The sequence below is a fragment of the Thamnophis sirtalis genome, unplaced genomic scaffold (genome assembly GCF_051295495.1).
Source record: "Thamnophis sirtalis isolate CommonGarterSnake01/CBP01778 unplaced genomic scaffold, rThaSir2_p1.2 scaffold_11, whole genome shotgun sequence".
Classification (NCBI taxonomy): domain Eukaryota; kingdom Metazoa; phylum Chordata; class Lepidosauria; order Squamata; family Natricidae; genus Thamnophis; species Thamnophis sirtalis.
Genome location: NW_028261391.1, coordinates 37,356,948 through 37,384,897, shown reverse-complemented (window position 1 = coordinate 37,384,897; position 27,950 = coordinate 37,356,948). Strand labels below are relative to the sequence as shown.

The 27,950-nt window shown below is 35.6% G+C and overlaps 1 protein-coding gene across 3 annotated transcripts in view; it reads right to left on the bottom strand.

Moving 5' to 3' along the window:
- Nucleotides 1–920: 920 nt before the first annotated feature.
- FARP2 (FERM, ARH/RhoGEF and pleckstrin domain protein 2) overlaps nucleotides 921–27,950 on the bottom strand; it is a 60,696-nt gene continuing 33,666 nt past the window's right edge. For 2 of the 3 annotated variants that reach the window (XM_087725538.1, XM_014076650.2), the window contains exons 14-27: nucleotides 21,297–21,451; nucleotides 19,473–19,562; nucleotides 18,825–18,958; nucleotides 17,242–17,320; nucleotides 15,678–15,915; nucleotides 14,565–14,695; nucleotides 13,307–13,375; nucleotides 13,115–13,204; nucleotides 11,234–11,316; nucleotides 10,556–10,674; nucleotides 9,786–9,949; nucleotides 5,853–5,960; nucleotides 3,903–4,054; nucleotides 921–2,680 (exon numbers count right to left, since the gene is read on the bottom strand). In XM_087725538.1, coding sequence (XP_087581664.1) covers nucleotides 2,590–2,680; nucleotides 3,903–4,054; nucleotides 5,853–5,960; nucleotides 9,786–9,949; nucleotides 10,556–10,674; nucleotides 11,234–11,316; nucleotides 13,115–13,204; nucleotides 13,307–13,375; nucleotides 14,565–14,695; nucleotides 15,678–15,915; nucleotides 17,242–17,320; nucleotides 18,825–18,958; nucleotides 19,473–19,562; nucleotides 21,297–21,451 — 1,703 coding nt within the window. In that variant the 3' untranslated portion in view covers nucleotides 921–2,589. Of the gene's footprint in view, nucleotides 2,681–3,902; nucleotides 4,055–5,852; nucleotides 5,961–7,383; nucleotides 7,524–9,785; nucleotides 9,950–10,555; nucleotides 10,675–11,233; nucleotides 11,317–13,114; nucleotides 13,205–13,306; nucleotides 13,376–14,564; nucleotides 14,696–15,677; nucleotides 15,916–17,241; nucleotides 17,321–18,824; nucleotides 18,959–19,472; nucleotides 19,563–21,296; nucleotides 21,452–27,950 lie in introns of those variants that run through there. The other variant, XR_015698027.1, reaches the window with a different exon arrangement.

Sequence of the window (27,950 nt, the reverse complement as noted above, 5' to 3'; positions counted from 1 at the left end):
CAAAGTTGGAGAGCCCTGTCCTAAATGCTTATGAAGAATAGTAACAGATGTAATGGGTTTGGAGATTAAAATGAAGCTAGACTATCTTAACTGTGTCAAAGGTTGGTTAATAAAGAGTAATGGTGACTGGCAAATATAAAAAGGCTTGGATATTATTACATTGCTGAAGTATTTTTCTTGGATGGGGGGGGGGAGCATCTGATATGGATGATCTCACCTGAAAAACTCTGCCAAAATCAAGAAGAGGATGTGCCATAGGAGGTTTTCTACTCAAAGCTCAGGTGTCAATTGTGAAGGAAGGACAATATATTTTTAGCCTTATCTTTAATAGCAATAGCACTTATTTACTGCTTTACAGCCCTCTCTAAGCGGTTTACAAAGTCAGCTGATTGCCCCCAACAATTTGGGTCCTCATTTTACCGACCTTGGAAGGATGGAAGGCTGAGTCAACCTTGAGCCAGTGAGATTCGAACTGCCAAATTGCAGGCAGCCAGCAGGCAGCAGAAGTAACTTGCAGTACTGCATTCTAACCACTGCGCCACTTTGGCTCTCTTTAAAGAAACTAGAGAGTAGCATAATTTTAAACACCAAGGAGCACATGGATGTTAGAGCAGTTTCATAGCTCGCAAGCATATATAGAAAAACAGGATCAGATATTCACAAATAGGGAAAAATGTTGAATCTATTGAATGGTTAGGAGAAAGAGAAAGGGAGAGAAAGTGACTAAATTCTTGCTAAAGGTTTCTAGGGAATATGGTAAATTTGAAAGTAGCTTGTATACTTAAATGAGTTTCCTTAAATAAATAAAAATTCAATAACCCCTGCCCCCATAGGGTTTGCTGTTGCCATGTATCATTCGTAAAATCCTATCAACTATTAGAAAGCCCAAATTATGCATGATTGATTATGAGTGAAGCATATTTAAGAGATCTATAATAGTTTATTTCCAAAAACAGACTAATAAATAAAGACAGAAGATATAATGAATGGCCATTATGTTAAATAAATCTTTAGGTATTTGCTTCTCATCAAGAAAGATGACAGAATTTCCCCTTTTCCCTCTGTGGGAAAGAAACCCCAATTTTATATAGTTTTTGAATCAATTCCATGAGTAATGAACTGAATCAATTTTTTTTTGCAAAGTCCTATTTTCAGCCTCCCACATTTCAAAATACCAAGTTTAAGATAACATTTCACCCCACACTTTCTCCTACATTACATCACCCATCACCACATTGTTGCTCAATCTAACAGGCTGTATTAACACCAGCCCTCTGTAGCTACTTTACACTGCTACCCAAAGACAATATGTGGCTTTGTGCCATGTAAGAAACATGGAGCCTTTTTGCTAGGGTAGGTTTTTTCATCTTCACCGAAACATACCAAATAGATCAGGGCTGTTAAACTCCTGGCCCGCAGGCCAGATGCATCACATGTTGGCCACGCCCACGCTTGGTTTAGCGAAGGGAAAAACGTCCTGATAGTCACTGACGTTGTGACCATGTGAGTTTGACACCCCTGATATAGACAGAAACATTAGCTTTGCTTTCATGGCATAGGACAAGGGCAGCAAGTTACAGGAGACAACTGTGAATGGCATATCTGTTATTTTTGACTTGTAGCTGTGTGATATTTAAATTAAATGAACTATCATAATAACAGAAAGTTGTATACATTTGAAGTTATGCCTGTTCCAGTTTTACATTGTAAATAATTTGCATTTATTTATTCCTTTGAATAAAAATTCATTAGTACTTTGTTATTTATCCATAATTAGTGGTCATAAATACCCAGCCTTCTACTGCTTCAGATTTTTTTAAAAAAATATTGATTCTGTTCAGACATGCAGTGGCAGGCATTTATTTCTGCTGCAAAGGAAATAGGGTATTTTTTAAACTGACTTTCCTATTCCACCAGGTGGGTCCATATTTATAATTCTAAGAAAGAAAATAGAAGAACATTATTCAAAAGCCATGAAAAGCACATAGATATAGGAAACCAGTGGGAACAATATCAGGACACAGGGAGCTCAAAATATTAACTGCAGTGATACAGACATGATTTCCTTTGTATCAGAATTAACTGCATGCTCTGAGCAAAATTTCCAGTCAATTTGCTTGCTTCAAAAGAAACATTGTTATCAATTTTGGAAAATTAAAATTTATGTTGCTGGCAATTTTTAGAACTCTCCATTTTACTGCAAGTTGAAATACCATGCAAACAATGTAAAGCTAGCTTGCAAAATATCTATTTGATGTGCAAGTTGCACAAAGATTGTTACTAAATACAAACTAAACATTCAAGGGTTCTAGGAAATCAATTCAAAATCACATTTCAGACCAGCCAAACACTTCCAATTATTCTATTCATATAAATAGAAACAACAACATTGAGCCATACATAAATCCAGCACCCATGTTTTCTCTTTGGATTTGAGTTCAGTGGGAGTTTAGTCCATGTTTCATACTACAGTAAAATTGACCACTGTCTACAGTAATTGAGGTCTCCTTTGATTGTTGCCAGTCAAATTCCTGTCTTCGACCAGATTGCTGCACATAATTTACAACAGAGAGCCAGCTCTATCTTTTTTCAGTTTATGTTACTTTCCTTTTCATCCTTTGTGGTCAGAAGACTGGATCTTCCAGGAGAACTTGTGGCTCTCTTTATTACTTCCACCCACCTGATGAGAAAAGCAACATCCAAAGGTTTAATTAGCATTTAGGCCATGGGAGTTTGACTCTTGTACTATGTAGTAGCTTTTCATAGAGCTATTATTGTGTTATCCTTTTTACTGTCTTACTGAAAAGAACAGCTACAATAGTATTACAGCTGTTCACTTCTAGGGGCAGAGCATAAGATAGAGAATACAAGGATGAAATGGCAGTATTTTTAAAAGTACCCAGGCAGTACTATTATTAATGGCAGTAGCCTCTAAAACAGGGCTGTCAAACACATGACCTATGGGCCAAATGTGCCACACTGGCCACAGCCACACCCAGTTTAGCGAAGGGTGGGGGGGGAGTCACGACACCGTGATGACGTGAGTTTGATCCCCTGCTCCAAAAGGATGCAAATGACCAGCTGTCTGCAAGGAATATAAATCCTTCCATTTCCCACTATCCTATCAGGGTTGAAGAAGCTTCTTGGATGAGAAGCGAAACGTCTTCAAAAGAAAACAAAGTTCAGTTACCTCCTAAAAAAGTGCCTTTGGGACAACCACGACCTGGATGACTGAGAATCTCTACAGACAATTAATGGCAATATTATTTATGAACAAGAAATAAGTAATAGCTACTCACCCCATTCTAAAATGCATATTAAGTCATATTAAAAAGAGGTCCTACGTTGGAGAATATTTGGAGAATTCTACATAGAGAATATTTTTTTAAACTAATCTAATTTTTATACTGGCTCTCAATGCTTTTACAATTTCATATTACCCAGCACATATTGTCTAAGAAAACTGCATTTATTTGATACTTTCAATATTTTATCATCTCCCCTACCTTTTTTCTTTTAATTTCTTTTGTTATCAATAATGTAGAATTTTATATACATATTCAATACATAAATACATGTATGTACAGTTATGTTGGTCATAGAATGTAATAAGGTTTACTATTATTACATATTTAACTGCTCCTACGGGTTTTGACAATGTGCATTTGTTCAATTTCTACCTCTGCATAGAACATTTCTGCATTTATTGGATTCAGACCAAATTTGCACCAGCGGAATCTCGCATCTTTTATATGTTTCTCTTCAGTGATTATCAAAATGGCTGTATAAAGCAGGACTCCATTTCTTAAAGTAGATATACAGGCTAATATACAGGTAGTCCTAAAATAACAACTTGGGGTAATCAGTTCCTTGAATAGATTTTGATCAACATACATACTTACCTTTCAAAAGTATACTTGCTCTCAGCCCTGAAGAAGTAGACATGAGACTTAAACTGCAGCTTGAAGACATAATCTTTCTGAATGCCATCTGCCTCTGTGGGCATGTTGATTGTGTAACCAATAAGTGGTAAACTCGCCAGTGGAAAATCATCCTGGAAATTATTTATTTATTTATTTATTTATTTATTTATTTATTTATTTATTTATTTATTTATTTAGGGGATTCTGTGCTACTCTTTAACAAGCATAGAATAATTTATAAAGTTATAAATAAAATAATGCCACATCATTTAAAGAATGCATATGAAAGGTATAACTCCATTTCTTAACTACAGATAAATACAGATAACCAAATTAGTCCATGGGGGGGGGGGAATCCACAGAATATAAAATTAGCCAACAGATTGCTATCATTCTAAATCATAAGATAATGTGTGATTCTACAATGATAACTGCCATCATACCTCACTTTTGGCTAAGCTGCTGGAAGCTGAGTGTAATCATATTTGAGGGATATTTGGAAGGCCAAAGGACTTATCTGGGCTATATTACTGCAAAGGCAGGGTGGGGGGGACACAGCAAGCTATTTTGGTCATGAGGTATGAGTTTTGTACCATATCTGGAAAGACCAGTCTAATTAAGTTGGAAATTCCAGTTCTTTGAATTGGCCTTACATGTATATATAAAACTTTGAGGCAATAAAATTAACAATCATCAGTTAAATATTCACATATAAGAATACTTCATTATTCATGGGATTATAGTCTAACATAGCCATGGAGATCGAAACTTTTACACACCATTGTATATTGCTGGATGTTTCACATGGTAAAACTACACAACTTTCTCAACTTCAAAAAAGAACCAAAATTACAAAGGCAACACTTTGTGCAAATATGTGCCATTCCCTGTAGAATCATTATGGGCAGCATAGAAATTGAACTGAATGAAATAAAATCAACTCCTCTGCTGTGCTCTTAGTTTATATGAATTAAATTTGGAATTTTTTTAGATACCGGCAACTATTATGGTTGGTTGCATATCATCCAGATGCTTAGACAGGATTTCATATTTTTATCCCCTTATCAAGTTCACCCTGAGGATCCAGGATAAGCACATGTTGTTTGATATTAGTATTCTCTGTTCATGATAATGTGAAGTCACAGTTCCATGTTTTTTAGCTGACATTGGCCTTCAGACACATGTTCCTCCCAAGAAATAGGATGATGTAGCAGATAGCCGTAGTACATGCACAGATCCAAACACTGTTTGCCTTTTGCAACAGACAGACAGGAGTTTTGTCAATGTTCAAGATTTTTTGGTATGGTTATCAGTGTTTCTCTTGTATTCAGCTGTTTCCAGGTACTGCAGTGTCAAGCATTCAGACTTTTTCATCTTTCTTACCAACAAGTCTGGAGAGTTATGTGGCAGTGCTTACTATTATTCTAAATACAAAAATGTTAAATCACAGCTGCCAGTTCTTTAATTGGTGTTGGCCTTCATACATATTTTGGCCTTCATACACATGAAAATCCTCTATCCAAGAACCAAATTCTTGCAATAATGCAATGCAGCATAACATGCTGTATTTGATACATTACGTTTGGGTGCTGGTTTTAGTTCTTTGTGCACTGCCCAGAGTCACAGCTAAATAAATAACATTTACTCTGGAGGAAGTAATGTGCAGAAAATAGTTGGACCTAAGAACACTTCAGATGGCTAGGAAATTGAGTTAGTGGCTGAACGAATACTCTTAAATGGCATATGGATCAGAATTGCTTGTCAAAAAGTGCAAAATTGTTTACAGATCACATCATAGGTGATTGATCACCTATGAAGACACAGAACTATGTGCATATACGTATGATCATTATGTTATATGGGTCACCAAGTCCTCCCTCTAGCATTCCAGTATACTTTCATCTTGAAAATGTGCAACTTTGATCTTACCTGGTGTGTTTTGTAAAAGAACAGGCAGAAATTTGTAAAAACAACCCACAGCTTCTGCCAACCATTACTATTTTTGAACTTCCTCAGCAGATACCCTGATAGCTGGTTCTACAAAAGAGAAGGAGAAATAATATTGTGAGATACCACAGTAAAAGTTTATTGATTTTGTAGTTTAAAAATAAACTGCTATTCTTGAGGCCTGATTCTCCTAGGCCAATAAATGTTACATAACATTCATTGTGAACAATTGATTTTTGTATCACCAATTTCTTCGTTCACAAGGTTGCTTCTTTCCTGCTTAAATCTATTAGCTTCTAATGTTCAAAGTGAGATATTTATAGGGAGAAATGCATGAAAGATAAGATGTGGGTTGCGTCTAAGTTTTTCGTCTTTTTGCGATCCTGTAATCTCTTAACTTGGGATAGAGTTGGGGCGATTGAATGGAGCTGAGCATTTACTGGCCAAATGCCCTTCCTGCCTTATGTGAAGTTTCTAGCAGATACTTTTTCTTTGCACCCTCGGAGAGAAACATCTGCCACTACCTAGGATTCAACTCTCAATCTTCTGAGTGGGAGAAGAGTGTCTTCAACACAAGGCCACCACACCACTCAGGATTGAGTCTAACTTTGAAGAATGACAAAACAGATTAAGTCTGCCTTTCTCAACTTCGTTCCTATGGACGTACTGAACTAGAAATCTCAGAATTCCCAGCCATCTCATTGTAGTTCAACATCTCAAGTGTAACTGGAGAATGTCACATTGGGAAAGATTACCCTAAGGTATATTACTATTAATATTACTTTTAATATTCATATTAAAAAGTGTATATATGAATACCTTCCCAATATCAAGATGTATTATGAATTTCCTTCTTAGCCAGGATAGAATAATAACCAATGACAATCCCAATAAAGTAACCACTGCTGAAGTTATTCAAACCATCTCTAGCCTTAATTTCTTCAGTTAAATCTTTTCCCCTGGCCTCTTAGTTCTTACATCATGCAAAGAACTAAACAGAATCTGGGTAAGGAGACAATATGGTAAATAGACTGAGAAAAAACACAGAGTAAAAAAAGTAGAAGGCAAAGCTATGCAGAGTAATTTACTCCACTCCCCAAAGCACCATTGGCAAAGAAGTCTAGTTTGTTAGGAACAAAATTACAGCATTAATTAAATATACCGGTATCTAAAGCAATTTTCTGGAATCTGGCATTGTTGAATTACAATTGCCAGTACCCAATGTGCTATACTGGTGGCAGATGTAATTTAACATCTGGAGGGCTGCAGGGAAAGAATTAAAAAATAGCAAGACGTGTGTGTAAATGTGCATATAATCAACAAAACAGATTAATTGTTCTGGTTTTCGGAAAACAAATGATTTCTTACCATTGGCTCAATATGCTACATCTTTTGTTGCTTCATACTAGTAGAGTGTTTCAGAGAGAGAGAGAGAGAGAAAGAGAGAGAGAGAGAGAGAATAGTGGTGGGGTAAAAATATATCTGCTTGTTAAGATCGAAAGAAGCAGTTTACCTGAATCATGCACAGATAATCAGACAGGGATAGACTCTGGTTCCGATACCAGCAAACATGGGTGATTGTGTTAGGCCGATGAGTCTGGCCCAGTAAATAGCGAGGAGGAAGCTCTGGAGAAACAGCAACAGAGTAGCAAACTGAGCAGAGGAAGGCGGTGCAAAGCAGAAAAGGGAAGGAAAAAAAATAGAATAAGTAAGGGTGATATCTGAAAAGATCATTAAAATAGCATGAAAGGTAAAAAAAGTAAAATAAATGATTTGAAGATGTGTGAGGCTCATGGATGATGAGTCTTAAAATCAGCAGTGCAAAGAGATCACAAGGCTTTAATGAGAAAAGAAGATTAATGCATTTACCAAAGCAAAATGTTAGTTAGAATTAGTGAGTGAACATGATTGTACATTTATAGTTCCACAGTCAGAAAGCTGATTTCCTTCACAGTGGGCAGTGAAGGCTAAATATCTACTTATTCATGCTGGCTGGGGAATTCTGGGAGTTGAAGTCCACACATCTTAAAGTTTCCATGGTTGAAAACACTGATCTACATTTATTGCTATTTATATTCCTATCCTTCCTGAGTGAATGCTGTCAATCAATTATTAAATCCACTGTAGCTGTTCCATTAAAATTACAAAGCCAACACAAAGTTGTATAGAAACATCCTAAGTCTGGGAGTTTTATCCCTGAATCTACTTTTGTGCATACGACCGCATTCACTTATCTTTTATTGAAAACTAAGGCATCCCCCCCCCCCTTCTCTCTCTCTCTCTCTCTCTCTCTCTCTCTCTCTCTCGCACTTGTGCTGATAAATAAATAAAGGGAGACTGTATAGATCTATTTCAATCTATTTAGCTCTCATCAGCTAGTCATATCCCTACTGGGATTCGAACCTGGGGTATTTTACTTGTTAGGCAGTTGCATTAGCCTCTAAGCCACAAGCTCTCCTCCCTTATCAGCTCAGCCAAGGAAATAATTAAGTGTTATGTCAAAGCACCTGGTATATCCAAATATAGGAGGGAGCATACTGCTTCCCTTTTGCCTTTCAGCTCCACCCTAGGAGCCTTCCAGGCAGAAAACCATTTTTGTTTTGCATTTGTGCTGATAAATAAATAAAGGGAGACTAGTATAGATCTATTTCAAGATATCAGCACAAATGCTCCTAGGGTGGAGTTGAAAGGCAAAAAGCTGTTCTGATTCCCATTCTGAGTTTGTTCCACGAAAGAACTTCCTTTCTCTAGCAAGAACCTCTGCCAGGTTATACCACCCTCCAGGCCTTCCGCAAAGCCGTTAAAACCTGACTGTTCCGACAGGCCTGGGGCTAAAGAGCTGTTGCCCCCGTCTCGAATGGTATGACTGTTGTGTGTTTTTAAATTATGTATTGTTATGTTTCGTCTTTTATTTTTTGTCTGTACCCCCCTTCCCTGATTTGAATTGTGAGCCGCCCTGAGTCCCCTTCGGGGGAAAAGGGCAGCATATAAGTATAATAAAATCAATCAATCAATCAATACTATTCCCTTATATATTCTATGAAAAAGCATATACCAAAAAGAAGGTACTACCATACAGAAAGAGCAGAGGCTCTGTCAGAAGAATTGAATATGTTTGCTATGTCTTAAAAAGAAGTAGTGACAGATTATAGTTTTATAACTCTTAAAATGCTGAGGACATATGTTATCTTGAAGCACAGATCACTCCTTTCAAATAACACTTGTTAGGGGACATTTTATGAGAATAGGACATTTTGCAAATCTAGGTTTGTCCATAATTCAAGCACAAGCAAATGCACAGAAGAGATACTTCTGGGACTGTAAATAATGGAAATACTTAAAAAAAACTTTTCAGTTAAATAGAATGGTAGGAGGACATTTATGTGAAAGAGCTCCAGAGTATGCCTGCCTGTCAGTGCCATAACTTTCCAGAAGCTGAACACAATGAGAAGAAAATTAATCTAGGGGGAGAAATCACTCTTAAGAAAGGACATAATTAAAAATGGGAAAGAGGATACAAAGAAAAAAATTATTCCCAAAGGAGAGACAGGAGAGGAGCAACCTCAATCTTATTGACTGTTCCAATATAAGGTCCCTTCCCCTTAGAATAATGACTCGGAATAAAATCACTATTGAAGAGTTGGAAAAAATTATAGAGGTTGGATTTTACCAGCTTTCCTTATTTGTTTTCATTTTAAAATCTTTCCTCAAAGCACTACTTTGTAATGAAACATGCAGAGGTAAACACACCACAAAAATCATATTGCAATCAATTTTGTTTTCATATGGCCATTGAAATTACTGAAGGCAATGAAGAAGATGAAGGTTAAAAGCAAATGAATGTATAGAGTTAGAGAAACCAGCAACCAAGACAGAGTGGTAAGTGAAAGTGATGCGTGAACTGCTGCTGGGTACCTCGACGGCCACACTGTGATCAGTCATGGAGACACTGGTATTGCGGTACCAACAGACATGTATGGTAGTGTTGGCCCGGTGGTGGCTCTGTCTGTCCAGGGAGCTATGAGAAGAATGAATGTCCTCTTCGGACTCCTGCTCTAGAGAAACCTCATCTGAGGATCCTGAAGGAGGAGAAGGGAGCAAACATTTAAGAGACTGTGGTACATGGGTAAGGATAGTGACAAAAATCTCTTAAGGTCTCTCTCAAAGGTGTTATTCATCAGTTAACTCTGTTTCTAGCATCCATGACCTTTGCAGTCCAGAATGTTTTGGAACTGATGATACTTTACTGTTATTATAGAGGAAGTCACAACTTTGTAATCAACTTGGCTGGATCAGATTTTCAGTGAGGAAAGTATACGTAGAAATTATATAACAATGCTATAGTTCTTGAGATGTCATATAGGATCTCATACCTATAAAATAAGTCAGTCAGGAGTATACAACTCTTAAAAATCTATTTTGTGGCTACTGTAAAACTGGGTTCAAAGGATAGCCACTTTTAATACAAATAATGGAGGAAAAAAAGATTACATACCACAAAATTCATTACCAATATTTAACAGTGGGAAGTTCTTATTTGCCAAGACTGACGTTATCCGGAGCGGCTGAGAGGGTATAGTTTACTTAGCCAAAATGTTTTTTTAGTTGTTATTATTGTAGTCCTATTATTGCTGTCCTAATAAAGCAGGCACAGTACTATCATAAATCACAAATATGGGACTTACTGTTAGAACGGTTGGATAGAGAATTTTCAAGGAACATGCCTGATTTCTCAACAGTTTTCTTGGCCATTTCAATTGCCATATTCAAGTCCTCCAACCATTTCCCCATTTCCAGACGAGTGCTGAGAAGCACAGATAAAACATTAAGCATCATGTGTTCATACATAAATTGTAATGTATTTTATATTTAAAAGAAACACAGCTTATTATCCAGTATATAGAACATTTTTCTCCCTTTTCATAAAAAAGAAAAATACTGGAATACTGCTAACATCCTGACTACTCCAGAAATCCTGCCATAATCATTTTATATTCGAATATAACTATTAAAAATCCTACTTTGAAACACTACCACAATTTCAATATTTTTTTCCAACTCTTCTGAAACCTGGAGGTAACCAAAGGAAGAGAGGGAACAACAATCATATTAGCAAATCTCAAAATTTAAGGTGCAGGATGAAATTTATTTCCAAGGATGTTCCTCCAAGTAGAAACTTTATCTCAATGCATCCACTGTCATGACTTGGAGAAGCATGAAATCTGAGTCTTCTTTGCATAATCTGGAACAGAGTTGGGATGGTATATGCCTGTATTCTCTGTGCATGCAGACATATTCATTTGGAACTATCAACGTATATATCCCTTTCCTGGCACCAACAATCTTACTGAGCAACTTCTTACCTTGCTGCCACTACTACAGTTTTTTGAGCTGAATAGATTGTGAAGCAATGAGGGACAGACCATTCATTTTCACTCTCTTCCACCTGTAACAACAGAAACATGCCTGGTCACTCAATGGATAATGGCATGTGTTCTGAATTAAAAGAAATGGCATGAAAACTGTGACAATCTATCTATCAGCTATTTTTTAAAAGCACTGTTAATTTCATGGCCATTTACCTTCTAATTGAGGGTCTCAAACTGTAATGTTAAGAGGCGACAGTGTAACAAGACAAGGGACTGGTCAGATAAAGGGCAGCTTAGCTCACAGGAAAGGGAATGGGGGAGAGAAATACTTTCAGATCTGCAAGTTTCTGTTAATGTCTCTTTATAATAAAGCAGAATTAGCTCATCTGGTTTTGTTTCTGGTCTATCTAGTAAGGCTGACACAAACTCTTATTATCATGTGGCTTAATGAGGAGTACTGTACAGTAGAACCTCTGGTCACAACCATAATTCGTTCCCTAAATTTGGTTGCAACCCAATTTAGTCGTAACCCAAACCTAATTTTGGGAATTTGACGCTTACAAAAAAAATGTTGCAGAAGGGGAAATTGGCTGTGGGGAGGGTGTGTGTGTGAACTTTTTGGTCAGAACCCGATTTGGTCGTGGTCAGAAGTGTTCGTGACCAGAGGTTCTATTGTACTTCATTAGCCTGACATCCACAATAAGGAAACATTTTCCTACATTGATACAAAAGCCTCTAAGCAGCATCAAAAAGACTATTGCAGAGAATCACAAAACTACACATTCCTTTATCTGTTGCTTTTCAGTGTTATTGCTACTGCTGACTGATTAGTAATAAATCGACCAACAATGTGGCCTCATACCTTTCTGAGTAGTGGTGCTGACCTCAACTAATGACAAAAGAACCTGACCATTTTCTGGGCGACAAACAAGATGTGAAAAGTGTGGTGTGATAGAACAACTGCACATGCATTGCAACGAACCTAAGCAACTGAGATTAGGGTTACACAGGAACAGGAGGAGATTTAAAGGTACAAAAGAACAATCATGACAGGAGGTTGACATTCATTCTGGATAGGAGAAATGTGGCTTTTGCATTGAGGAGCAGCAAAAATGCTTTCCCTCTTGCTCCTACTACAGCCAGCCCCAGGTTGTCAGTCCTTTGCTTGACTTCCCCAGAGCTGTGAATATGTGTTCCATGTACAATATGCTCCTTCGTTAACCTAAGTGAGGATTCATAAGCTGTTGCCCTACTTCTGGCTCTCCTGCTGTATGAGAACAAGGCAGGATTCATGAATGACTGAACTCAATGACATACTTGGCCTGTAGCCCAAAGTTTGAGACCTCTGTTCTAAAGGGTAAAACTAGTAGCTACAATTACATTGCCACTTCAATAGGTCTAAACATAGCAGTCCTATTTGTCTTGCTTACTACTTACCGGAGGATCCAGGACTATCAGCTGAAAATCAAACATAAACATAGAAAAAAGTTCATTGGAAAGTAAAAGAGCATGCAATGTCCAGGTGTGGGAGTAACAGAAATAGCAACATCCACGTAGGTGTACAAAGAACAGCATCACAATAAGTTCATCCATAGTTACTTATTTGTTCTGACACCAGAAAATTGACAAAGTTTGCTCTTCTATTTCATACAAAAATTATAAGAACATTAAAAAAAAATTCAGAGCCACCAGGAATATCCAACTGACAATTGGTCATTGATTTATTTATCTCATTTGTTTATATCCCATCTTTGTTATTTTTACAAATAACGTAATAGTTAAAAATAATAGTTTAATAATTATAATGAAAATGTGTACATTAAAAGAGAGATCATACTATCTTATGGTTTGGCAGCTGTATGAAGAGCTACTTACCAGCATCCCATGCAGAGGGAGATGTCCTCGTATTTTGAACTGATTGGTCCCTGTTACACCTTTACTTGTATACAGCAATGTATCTGAAAACTGAGACAAGCATTTTTGTTTGTCAAATCTTTCTGTCTTTTAAAAACAACCTCTGATTACAGTTGTGTTTTGTGACAGCCTTGAGCAAAGATATCAACTCACCAGAAAGAACATCCTTTGCTGTAAGCCCTTTTTGGTAAGTTTGTACAAACAACCCTCTCGAATAAATTCCTGTGGAACAATTGAACAAGAAAAATTGACTCCAATGGTCCTCGAATAACAATGACTCAATAACAGTTCAAAGTTACAACAGTGCTGAATTAGTGGTGGTTACAACTGATTGTCGGAATTTCAGCTATCTCAATACTCCCACAGTCATACGACCACTATTTGGATGCTTGGCAACCAGCTTGTACTTATGACAGTTGTAGCATCCCATGGTTATGTGATTGCAATTTGCGACCTGCCCTACAACTGTCAGGGAACTGACAAGTTTTTGAAGACTCCAAGTGAGGTTCTACATATACCAATATGAGTAAACTACAAAGTGAAGAATGTACCTTTCTTAAAATTGATCAGGTCTTTGCGTTCATTTTCTATGGAACATAGCACTTTACCAATTTACATTCACATCTCAGTAATGTATTAATGCTGTCTTATAGTATAATTACCAATTTTACATAAATTTATATCAGAAGATCAGAGCCGTTTAAAATTATTTGCCTTTGGCAAACTGGCTTCTGAACATTCTGGTATCACTAAGAATGACTACATTTGGTTTTATTATGACCAAAGCCTTTGAATTTTTTTTATTTTGGTAACGTTTTTTTCAGTTCAATCATATTCAATATTTTGATAATATCTGGGAAAGTTTCTGCAATTTTCTTGGCAAGGTTTTTCAGAAATGGTTTGCCACTGCCCCTTGCTAGGGTTAATGGACAGTAACTGGCCCAAGATCATCCAGCTGGCTTTGTGTCTAAGGCAGGACTACAATTCATGGTCTCTGGTGCCTTAATCAAACTGGCTCAACATTTAACATAGGAGTGCTGAATATGTCCCCAAAGGAAGCAAAAAAGAAGCATGAAAGTAGACTTCATTAGTTCCATGCAGTCATTAGTTCCATGCTGGGTCTCACTGCCTCTGCAGACTAACATGGAACAAAATATTAAAATAATATTCTTGATATCTTCAACATGAGCCTTTCTCGGAATAAGCTTAAAATGTGTTAGAAACATATTTTAGAAGGTACATGTGAGTATAATTTCAAAATTTCTACTTTAGCAACACTTTAGCTTAAATTAACTCTAAAGTAACACAACAAATGCCTAAAACAAGGATATAGGATATAATTAAGTAGCAAACCAATTCAAAATACTGTATAAAAACAAAGAAGATGTTAACACAGAACAGAACTGATTACCCTTCCAGGTGCTATGAGATTATCAGTGCCAAGAAGATCATGCTGTAGCTCTATTAGCTTCTGGAAATTCTCCAACCGGATCAAACTGTTTTGAAGTTGTGATGTCATGTCTGCAATTTCCTTCAGTGCATCTACAGAATTATCAAAAAATCCCCCACCCAAGGGCAAACAATCAGAACATCAAGGATGAATTTACAGCATACTTTATCATCAGTAGATCTATTTTAAAAATTCAAATTTTCTCTGAATTAAACATGCAAACCTATAAAACCTGAGGATTATTGAGAAACATAATTCTGAGATATTATTTTTACCTGCATACTCAAAATGAGCTTGTTTACATTTACATGGTCCTCAATCTCATATAATGACTCTCAGGGGCTCACAACAATCCATAAATCATAATTAAAAACAATCATCTCCAGATACCAGACCAAATATCCTTACAGCTCAACTCTTATCCTAGTCCATTGCTACGGGGGAGGGGAGGCACGGAGACAGGTCTTCACAGCGCTCAGGAAGACTTAAAGGGTTAAGATCCCCCTGATCTCGGAAGGGAGGCTGTTGCAAAAGGCCAGGTCAGCCACTGAGAAGGCACGCTTCCAAGGTCCCATCAAAATGCGACATTCAAGGGAAAGAACCTGGAGCACAAACATCATATCTACCTTAGCAGGATGGGCAGATGTTCTGAGAGAGAGGCAGTTCCAGAAGTAAGCTGGTCCTGTGCTTTGTAGGACTTTAAAGGTGATAATCAGCACCTTGAATTGCACCCCAAAAGCAACTGGAAGTCAGTGCAGTTCACACAGCAGTGATATTACTGGGTGAACTGCTCGGCCCCAAAACTGTGAGCTGCTGAATTCTGTACCAATTGTGGCTTCCCCATGTAGAGCACATTGCAGTGATCCAAACAGATGATTAAAAATGAGTTACTGTTAGGAAGGTGTTAAACTGTATTCTATTATTTTTTATTCAGAGATTCAATTGACAAAATTGAATGAACTAATTGTCTAGCCATATTATTTCACCAACTTAATGTCAGTTGCAACATAAAATAAGAAAACAAAAAATGTCAGCTAGATGCTTTTGTAACCATTTGCTTAATATATTACTCACTCCTGCAATCAGTGTAGTCTCGATGATCGGCTGGATAGTGTTTACAAAGTCTTCCCAAGATCAGCTTGTAGTACATTATCCGGTGGATAGGCTTGAGCAGGAAAGTGTTAAGGGGCAAATAGCAAACTCTTTGGAGTTCAAATTCCTTATAAACTATTTCCAGTTTCTTAATACGCTTAGTTGCTTTCTCAAGCTCCATTAAGACTTCATCATGTTTTTGCAGGTAGTTAGTAAATTCCTATGGGATCACAGAAGATGCAGCTATAAAAATGTATAAAAATCATGTAATCTCTTTACCTGAAATATTCAATTACTGAAGAAAAAAAGAATACTTCTTTAAAAAATTGTCTGCAACAATTGTCCACTTACAATAAATCTTTAGAAATGTGAATTCTATCTTTGTACAAGAGAAAATATTAAATAAATTTTGTGAAAGGTTCGGAATCTCAATAAATATATGAATGAACGATGGAGATTTTGCAGCATAAAATTCATCAGAGAATACCAGAATTTGCTGTATCTTAGAATGACTATAGCATAAGGTATATTTAATTTTCAAAGAAGTAATATATGATTTTATATGACCATATATAATTATAATTTTATCTATATATATGTAGCATACAGATTAATTTTTTAGACAAAGCCTGTTGATACTTACATTTTTCTATTGTAAAGTAACAATATCTAAATTTCATGAATGAAGGCAAATATACGTGTTCTGGAACAATGTTGCAGGATCTAATGTGGGTCAGTCACCAATATGAAAGATTTAATCTTCTGAGCTTTCGTACTCGTGCTGGAGCGTATCCTCGGGGAAGTTCTCTCACACAAAATGTGTGCTTTAGGCTATACTATGCATAATGTTTATGTGGTGCCTGGTTGTGTGTGGCTTTTTAGTTGTTGACTGGGGTGTTCATGGCTGGCTATTAGGTTGTTGGCACTTTCTTGTGCTGTCAAGTCCTCACCTCATAAGTACCTGATAAGTTGGTGGTAAATCAGCACTCTTGTTCAGTGATGAGGGGCTCGTTTCCCAGGTTTCAATCATTTCCCTGGCTATTTTTGTACCTGCTCAGCCAAGAATCTTAGTAGCTCGAAATTGAATGTATGTCTTTATTTATTGCAATATGAGGCTACCAATGAGTTTGGATCTCCTTGTCTGATTGCTTTTTTGTGTTCTTGCAACCTGTTGATTAGCTTTCTCCCTGTCTGTGCTATATAATCACAGGGACAATCCATGCAGAGGATCTGGTAGATTACATCAGAAGTATCTCCCACCACCAAGCGATCTTTACAATGCCATGCACAGCCAGGAACCATAAAAATACTATACATAGTATAGCCCAAAGGACAAATTCTGGTGAGAGAGAAGTTCCCAGAGGGAAGCATGAGTCTGAAAGCTCAGTGACCAGTCCAGGTTGGATTTTGCAGTATCTAAATTTCCTACATAGAATTTGCCATTTTTATCATTAAGACACATATTAAGCACCGTATTAATGAGAATGGTGTGTGTGGGGGGGGGGAGAGCACACAAGATTCCTCTGAGTTATAGATACTTCCATACCTTCAATATTTGCATATTTCTCAGCATGACATCTCCAATCCGCTGATAATCTCCTTTACCAGAACTTGATCGGCCTTCCCTTCAATTGAGAGAGTGAAAAAGTCAGCTCTAGGGAAAACTGAGTCTAAAATTATTGTTCAAAGACAACCAATAAATATAATAGCTCTTCTTCAAAACTAATAAGATACCCACAATAACTTTGAAAAAAACACTGTAACTTGTTTGCAGTAATTTCTCAGCAGGTTAATCATTCTTCTGCTTTGTAGTTCAATCTGAATATATGAGCAAGAAAGTCAAATCTCCCAGAAAGGAAAAAAAACTAGATACTGCAATGCATTTTGAAGACCAGTTCCTTTTTCAGTGATATGTTCATTTGGACACTTCTGGAAAGGAGAAATAGTCTACTTTCCCATTCAGAATTGTGAAAATCTCTCTGAACTCACCAAAAATTATCCCTGAGCAAAGACTTCTCTGAAATCTATTAGACATCTTGAATGATTGAAACTCAGCAAGCAATATTTTATCTAAGCCCTTGTGAGTCTCTCTTCATATTTAATCTATTGTCATTTATTTTATACCTCATGATGGAATGTTAAGATGTAATAAAAAATTTAAAAAAGGAAAATGGGCAAATTGTTAACATAATGTTATCAGCTAAATTCAACATTTTGAATAAGATATATAAACAAACAAGAAAAAACAAGAAAATGGACAAAAGAATAAAATACAAACAGATAAATGGATAAAGTATATGGGGTGAATCTGACAATGTTCTTTCAGCAAAATTCATTATTGCATATTTATACTACATACAAATGCTGTATCTATATGAGCATGCAGTCTTTGACTTGTTCAGTTTCTGAATCCTACTTCACCAGCAATTTATAAATAAGGCCCAACAGATATTTTAACTTTCATATTTATAAGTTTTTCAAATTCACTCAGGTTTCTAATTATTCAAAGTATTTGCCCTTCTTGCTGCCATTCTTTCAATGCTATGTTATTCATTTGAAGATACTACAACCAGTTATGTACCATATTCCTTCTGATTTTCTGAAACCCCTCTGGTGAACTAATCCATTATGAATTAAAAGGCTCAAAAGATTTCATCCTTCTTATTAACTATCAGATCTTGCCATCTAAACAAATCATTATTTTTTTCCACTGAACTAATGTATTTTTCTCCTATTCTTCTTAAAAGTAAACATTTAAGTTGAAGCAAGATGGGGAATATTTTAGTTTATTGTATTCTTCCTTCAGCAATATGTTTTGTAAGATTATCAAAAGTATTAGGATTTCTTTGGAGACATTTTTGACCAATTAAAATGTAATAAAAAAAGTAAATGTAATGATTTTTAAATACATCCAAATAAATGTTTCTCTCATAAATACAATAATGATTTGCTCACTGGAATGACTGCGGTCACCAAACATTTAGAGACTCTATATCATACATGATATGATTTCATAGAAAATATCGTTAGCAAACACCATTCATGCAGCCTCACAGGAAAGGAGTTTTGTTGGGTATCACAGAATTATTGAAAGCCAATTTTCATAATCAAATGACTAATAATGCTTACCAGAATGCTAGTCTCTGCTCAAGCTCTTTCAAAAAGCCTCTATGAAACTCATAGATAGGATCTATATTGGAGAAGAATAAGGTCATGAGACCTTCAGGCATTGCGTTCTCCTTGACAACTGCACTGCGGAACCACTGCAAAAGAAAAAAAAATCAAATTGTAGGTGCTTGTATTTTAGCTATGTATTCATTTACTTTATTTCTGTACTAAAACCACTCCCACTGAAAGCATGATCAAATATTTCTTTTATAACTATGTGATCAAGTAATATGAAAGAATTTTTAAAAGCATGTAGAGACATTTATAGAATATCTTAAAAATGAAACTCTACAAATCAATTTCCTATTGTGGAGAAAAAATTGCAGACCAGTGTTAGATAAGTATTCATTCACTTGCACACATCTTTTGCCTTCAAATCTGACCTGCTGCACAATCCTATAATTCCTAAAATACAATGCAACAAAAATGTATCAGAACATTGAGAAGATGGGAAGGCAGAACATTGCCATGGAATTTTGAGCATCTCTTTTGTATGAGTAACAGAGGCAGATTAAAAAAACAGAACTGATTCAAAGATATAGTATAATTGTTTAAATAGTTCTTCAGGAGAGAGGAAAAAGTTAATAAATGTAGGTTTAAATGAATTACTAGAGTTAGAACTTCCAGGTCTTTTAGGTAGGTTCGTTCAGTAGCAAGGATTTCCTTTGCAATGAAATATGCTTTGTCTGTTGGGCATTTCTGAAAGACACAAACACATTCCCAGTAAATAAAGAAGAAATGAAACATGTAGTATTACTACATTCAAATTGCTTTAACATGTAAAATGGATATTGAGATTAATAAGCCCACAGGTATGGCTTAAACTGGCTGCTTTCAATACATTTTACCTGCAACCAAGAAATACAAATGATTTTACCTAATTCACAAACGCACTACCAATGGGAGTTAAGGCTGATGAAAATGGGCACTTCCAAAACAAGGGAAAGAAGCAGGGAAGGTGAAAGATCAGTCTTCCTTAGATGTTCTCCTAGAACAGTGGTTCTCAACCTGTGGGTCGGGACCCCTTTGGGGGTCAAACGACCCTTTCACAGGGATCGCCTAAAAATATGTGGAAAATATTTTCGATGGTCTTAGGAACCGAGACACCAATTTTATGGTTGGGGGTCACCACAACATGTGGAACTGTATTAAAGGGTCGTGGCATTGAGAAGGTTGAGAACCACTGTCCTAGGAAGTGTTGAGTCTTACATGGGAAAAAAACAACCACCTAGATAAAGAGATTTTCAATAGGAATGGCAAACTTCCTTAAGGTCACTATTTCTATCTGAGCCTTAAAAAATGAATCAGAGGAAACAAAATTTGATTTGTCTGGCAGTTTCTGTTCACTTTGGCAGCCATAAAGACACCCAGGTTAGATTGAATGAAATGATCCTATAACAGGCCAAAGTGAGCCTGACAGTTAATAACCTCCTTCAGGGTTTTGGTCCAAGTGAATTAGAAGTCTATATTACATTTTCCAGTGGAAAACATAACATTCCTGCCGGATTATTTTGATTTAGCTTTAGTCTGTCTTAGCAGGTTAGCATAAAGATAGAGATTTTGTTATGGGGACGTGTCTTCAACAAATGGCCATCTTAACATTGAGATAAGGCATGTGTGTTTGGGAGGCCAGTATTGTACAAAATCATGCAGTGAATAATTTTCTAGTGAGTGCACCACAATATAACTATTGTATATTTTTCAATATATAATTAATTATCCAATTAGATACTAGATCCCAACCTTATTCATCTTACTACATGATTTTGAGCAAAAGCCTTTTACACAAGGCAAAAATATAGGCCTAAATTGACCATATTCTTTCAACTCAAGATATAAGGTTTTCCATTTGTGTCCTAGGATTTTTGTCTTTTGTTCTTGAGAAGTTCACATTTATATGATGGTTATGTAATCAGTAATGTTAACAAAGATAAATCACCTAACAGTTTTGTTGAATTTGCAAAATGAGCATTAAAATCTTGTGTAAGTCTTTATTTAACTTACATAACTGTGAGGCTTATTCTAATAGAGTCTGGTTTTGGAAAGAAATAACTGTTGAATGCATTTGCATTTTAAACTGCATTTCATTTATACATTATTATCTTCAATGTAAAAATAGCATGAGCTCATAAGATAAGAACAGGCTTTTATTGATTCCTGGCTATGAAAAGATAATACAGCATTTGTTATTTTGGGTAACTGTAGTGTACTTATTTGTCCTTAACTCTTTTGGATGGAAAACCACACAACAAAGATACCATATGCAAAGGAGCCCCAATATACTGCATCCTTTGCAGTAAGACTACTAGACAAATAGGCAAACTTGCACAAATAATATTAACATGTAACAAAGAAAATGACAAGCTGGGAATAATGCAGTAAGTAGGAATGGAAATTGCACTACTTGTTGTCAATGGCTCTTCCCCCACTTACTTTATGTTTCGTTTCATCCTCTTCTTCAAACCTGGCTCCACTAAGATCACTCAGGACAGGACTCAGCAGAGGAGATGAGCCCTGGTTCACAGTTTCCTGTAATGGGGGACTCAAGGATATTGGACTCTTCACTTTAAAAGAAGATAGTTCAGGACCTAAGCATTACATAAGAAAAAAAGGGGAAAGGAAAATAGTTAAACAATGTTTCCTTTTATAAAATACCAAAGTAGGTATATATCTATGTAAAAGCAATTCTTGCCTCCTGTAACTTTACATTAAATTAACAAGCCCTCATACATTTTAAGTAGACCATGAACATTTTATGATTTGCTCAAGTTCAAACCAGTATTAGCTAAAGATTTGAATTCTAGGAAAAATGAAGTGAATTCCCCCCACCATCTGCAAATCATCTGTTTAAATAATCGAAGTTGCACAGCAGTGAATTAACAGGCTCCTTTGGATAAATAGGTTCTATAACATGCAAATCATAATTCCTTTGGGAAAGTGGAAATGAGAAGCAAGAAAACTTAAATGGATGCACATTTCAGAATATAGTACTAATCTCAGAAACTTTTTGCAGAGACCGAAAAAGAGGCTTTAGGAAAAAGAGACCAAAAACTGAAATCCCTTAAAACTCTCTGGAGAAAGCTTAAATTAACTATTGACACAACCTTAAAACACCGTTAATTATATAGAGACAATTTTCAGTTATCATTTGAAGAATCATCATCCACAAAAAGGTAATTGCCAAGAAAAGAGACCCAGGAAATAGAGGCAATATGAGAAGCAACAAAAGTGTTGAAGTGTTTACTTAATTATAGATTCCAAGCTAAAATATGTAGTCCAATTTTGCTAGCTTTCCTCTAAAACTTGGCACAACAATGTATCAAATGGTACGCACAGAAAGTCGGTAGCTGACGCCCATAATTTTCCTTTTGCAAGCAATTATAATACTGTTTCAAGAGTGGCAGATTTTAAAATAAATTTTGTGCCATACCATTGCTATTTATTATTCAGAGAACAAATTCCTATCATTATTTAAACCTTCAGCTTGGCTGACATTTTTGATGTTGCAACTAAGAACGATCTTGCTTAGTTCCCCATGACAAAACTGTCTTGCAGAGGGCTGTACCAGAGAAGTCTCCTACGCTGATGCTGATACGAAAAGAATGCTTTCAAACAGTTCGCCACTCCCACTCCAAATTCCATTCTGTGTATTCTTAGAAAAACAACATGTGTCTTTATGCTCTGGGAGACATTTATTCTTAATTGTATGAGTTTTTTAAAGTTATGTCAAGCTGTCCAAAAGTGTCACTGTATAGTGATGATACCAATAAGCAGACGTGCAGAGTTTTTCCAAGACTTACTTTCAAAGTAGATTACAAAGCTGGGAAAGAGCCAGCTGCAAACTCTCTGCTACAATACTGGCTGCTGGTCTTTTGACTCAGGAAGTAAAGCTGTTTAAAAAGTCATGAATGAAATAAAGGGGAGGTAGCATGAGAAGGAAAGGACGTTTCAGTGCAAGTATTTGCACAGTTTGAGGAAGCTAAATAATGTTACACTTAGTCACCTGGAAGAGATTCAGGGAAAAAGTTAACTATTAACATTCTTTGCCAAACCACTGCATATCTGCACTATACATTAGCTTATATAATATTTTCCACTGGGGTCTCGTTAGCATCTGTAAGATCCGCAAGAATGAAAATTACTGACATTTGTTATTTGCATGGAAAACCATTTACTGGAAAACTGTTTTAGTTCAAGGGATTAAATGGAAAGGAGGAAGTGAATTAATATGTTATGCAGTTTGCAACCAGTCTTGTCAACTGTTCCTTTTCAGAAGGTATTTTTCTTTGCAATTTTCTTTAAGCTATTTCAGAGAGCACAAAATACTATGAATGTTTATGTAAGTTAAAATATATAGTCTCAGAATTTGTCACACTCTGCAAAATGTTTTTATTATAAAAAAAGTCAATTGATAGAAGTATTTTGATATAAAATTGAGGTGTCTATCAGTGTCTAACTGAAATATGTATGCCATAGTGTAGTGGTTAAGGTGTTGGCCTAAAACATAAGTGACACTGAATTCTAGTCCCATTTTAGACATGAAAACTCAGTGGGTGACCTTGGGACAACCACTCTCTCTCAGTCCAACTCATTCACACCATTGTTGTTGTGGGCAAAATAGGAGGAAGAAGGGGTATTATGTATGTTTGCCATCTTGAGTTATTTATAAAATAAAAGTATCCAGGTTCCTTTGCAGAAAGACCCAACCAGAAAAAAACCACTAGTTTAAATGAAGGCCTCGTAGTAGTATTATAATCTAGCATCTTGTCGTGAAGTTTCAATATCCTGCCTCCCAATTACCTAAGACTTTGTATCTGTGAATGAAATATTCTGAGCATGTAAGAGAGGTGTCTTCCATTGTCACCGCATCCTGTTGTTCTGCCTGCATCATGACAGTGAAGTTATATGAAGGTTTTTAGCAGCAGAAGATTGTTTAAAATAGAAATAGAAATTATTTGCCAAAAAGTGGGAACACAGATATACCAAAATAATGCAGGATTATGTTTTCAATTTCACACACATCTGTTAGCATTTAAAAGGAAAGATCCAGTAATTTTAGCTGTCTTTCAATTATCTATATCTCAATAAGCATTACTAATAAAATACTTGGAAAAGGCAAACTAATGCCAAAATACTGTACAACACATAGCAAAGTCTAGTTTGAACTATTCTTTAAGTCTATAAAAATTTTTAGTGTCTGGATGCACATGGAATATGATGAATAGGTTAATATTCTAGAAACTTAACATGCCTATTATAGCTACATCAGAAGATCCAAAAATGGCTTTTTTCTTAGACTGAAGACTATCCTTCCTCTTCTACTCCAAATTTGCTTTATTTGTTTTATACACTTGTTTAATGTTTGCCCACTTAGAAACATTCAGGGAAAGAAGGAATCTATTCCAGTATTAATGTCCATTCAGATTTCCAATAGTCTCTGGTCTCCTCTACCTCCTTAATCTACTTAGAAGTGAGCAAAAGCAGTACATTTATGTAAGTACTGCCCCATCGTATGAAAATATAAAAATTAAGGTCTCTATTTTTAAAAAAATATGATTACTTTGTAATACTGAATTAGTCCTCTAATGTTTCTCTACTGCTTCACAAATTATATACCACAATCACTGTTTGTCCCTGCAAAACAGAGAACCACAACTCTTTAATATATATTTCATCTTTCCAAGAAGCAAGACATAACACACACGCACAAAGGTCACATTCCAGGCCCACATATGGTTTAATACCAGAAACTAAAAGTTATAAAAATGAATTCTCTCTAAAAAGCTGAATCGTCCTGTGTGCAAGGCTTTTTCTATATACTTTGAACAGAAATGCATTTTCTAAAATCTACCATATTCATCTTTTCTACTTCCCATATTCTGATATGAATTATTGAAAACAGTTCTTATTCTTTAGCAAGAGTATTAAGTTTTTAATTTTGTGATTTTAGTATGGGAAAAATCATTAATGACTGCCTAAAATATCCATGAGAAAGTTTATTACACAAAGGAATTCTAAGGAGGATGAATGTGAATATCAGCCTTGTGGGCCATTTTTTGGGGATATTTTTAAGAAGTTCCAATGTTTTGTCCAAAGTTTAAGTGCAGAACGAAATAAAATTCTAATGCAGTATGCTGGTTAATAACATGTCCTGGAACAGTGATGGTGAACTTTTTTGGCACTGAGTGCCGAAAAGGTTGCGCAGAAATGCATGCACGCTCATCAGGGCCGGGCTCCGGTAAAGCCAAACTTCCAGGTTCTAGCATGCATACACGCCCAATGATTAGCTGGCCGGCACTCATGCACAGGTCAGTTTTCTGCTTTGCGACACCTGCAAAGGGGCCGCGCTCCAGAAAAGCCACACTTCCGGGTTCTGGCAGGTATGCCGGTTTTCGGCACTGCTGTGGACGAGAAGGACAGCTAATCATTGCGTGCAAATGCAAGCCAGAAACCCGGAAGACAAAGAGGTAAGGCTCCATGTGCCAGGCAACATGGCTTCACGTGCCATTTTGGGCACGTGTGCCATAGGTTCGCCAACACAGTCCTAGAAGTTTTGGCTTAAAAGCTGAACTCAGCTATGAGTTTTTTTGAATCATACTTTATATCAGCCTCAGCCTCCATTTATTAAATAGGTACTAACAAAGTATAGGATCTATTAGAAGACATCAAAGGGGTATAGAAAATGCTCTGAGATCAGGGAGTTGTATAAATATTAAGGAATAACAAGGCTACTATACTGCATCTGACTAAGAAAAGGAATGTAAATGATTTCTCAATGAAAACTACAAATTCTGAAATGAATCTTTACTTCTCATAAAAGCATCAAAAGCAGACTGAAGCATATCTCTTGTGCATGTGCTTTATTGTCTAGTGAAATCTTTTCACCAAAACTCTTACGTAACATTACGTTTGCAAAGTTGCTTAAAAACCAGTCAGTTCAGTTATTAAATTGTGCTGAAGCTTGGAAACTGTAATTGCCATTTATCTTTTTGCCTTCTACAAATTTATTGCAAATAAGTATAAATTATAATCATAACAGTGTGACACCAATTATCAGAATAAAACTGAGTGCAGGGGAAGTAGGGAATCTGCATCTTGCTAACTATAAAAAACCCAAAACCTTTTTCCCAGAATGTGCTATATATTCCTACAGTATAGTACACGGAGATTAAAAAGGATAGATAAATATCCCAAGGAAAATATTTACTTACTTGAAATAGTCATTCCTCAAGATCTGTTTCTGAAAATTCATATTCACATAGTTCTCTAACATTGTTCAACAATGCAAATATTAAAAACATGTCCTGTACTGAAATAATATGTTTAAGGAGAATTTAATATTTTAAGAAGTGCTGAGAATGAATAATTTCCCAATCAATGACAAATGTTGGGAAGGTGGATAATACTACATGAAGTTCTCTACAAATATAAACATTTTTTGTGACTGTATGTAGTATTGGTGTTATTCTAAAAATAACTTGTGAACAGCATTGTTCCTGAAATAACAGAAGCCCTATCACATTTTAACATTAAGTGTAAATTACATGATTATAGTCTTAAGCTAGAAAAAAACAGTATCTACATTTAAATTTGTGATGCCATTATTGAAAGGAACAGAGCTAATTTTGACTGAAGATTCAGGTTTCTCATTAACTTTTGCCCTGTTAAGATCATATTGCTGAATCTGAATGGCTATGAAAAACTAGGGATAGTGGAAAGAAGTCTGATTTAATCACTGAAACATGTCATGTAAAGGTAATCAATAAAGCTGTATAGAGGCTTATAGTAGAGTCTTCTGCTTGAATGGAAAATGTGGCACAGGATATTTAAGGAATTTGAACATGTATTATAAGTACCTCCCTGCTGCATCTTTTTCTACATTTGTAACCTGAATTGTGATATAAAATATGATGACAATCAAGAAAAACATTAAGTGTGCTTGAAGTTTAAACTCTGTGTGTTTACCCTGGGAAATTTTAAGGACCTTGGATTCCACAGATTTGTTAATAAGGAAGGATACCTAAATATTAACTGGTGATCATGTAAATCAAATAAATAAAAATATAAATCAATCATAATACCCTTAAATTCACACAACTGTGAAAATATGGATAAGTATCTTACTGGCATAGTAATTGGCATCACTTGTTTAAGTCTGTTTTCTTTTTTGTAACTAACTAACAATGAACTAATTGCATGAATAAAGTACATTTTAACTGTGAGCAAGAATATATCATACCAAAATAGGACCTTGTACTAAATATCACAAAACAACAATATGCTTTAGAAAAAAACATTTGTTGTATTTCATATTTGCTTAAAATTTTATTCCTACTGTAAATATCAGACAGCAAATCAGGAAAGCTTAAGAAAATCAATAATGATTCTCTTTTGAGAAAGAACAAGGAAAAGAAAGTTAAAACGTGTTCTTATTTATATTGAATACCTTCTAATTTTATTGGATATGTAATTTCAAAATTATCAGTACAAATCTGTAGATATATAATCAAAATTCAACAGAAACGAAGATGTATAAAGCATTCATATTATGTAGATCATCATGATAAATAACTTTAAGAATTTCCAGTCTAAAATATTTTTCCTAACAAGTAAACACCAATAACATGAAATTGCTTATACCAAGGCACAAATAATTTGCATTATAAAACATTTAATAAAAGTAATTACAGTACATTGTGAAGGCAACCTGTTATACTTTGTCACTAATGGAATTATAATGTATTTTTAATATATTGCTACTGAAGGAATGCCCTCATTTTTTTAATGCCAACTTCTCAAAGAACTGTACCTAGGAATGTTTTTTTTTAAATTATTTAGTGGTTGAATCTCCTAATATGCTACAATTTTACCAATATTATTTATTCCTTAAGGTTAGCATAAAGACTTGTAAAAAAAATAAGCCCACAGTATTTATTTAGTCAACTTGCGCCCTCTAATATGCAATGTTTATTGGGAGAAGATTTAACATAAAAGGGTAAGTAACCACTAGTCAATATTAAGAATTTTGTTATAAAAGTCTAATCATGACATGTAATATTTAAAATTCATAAAATGAAAATGTGAGAA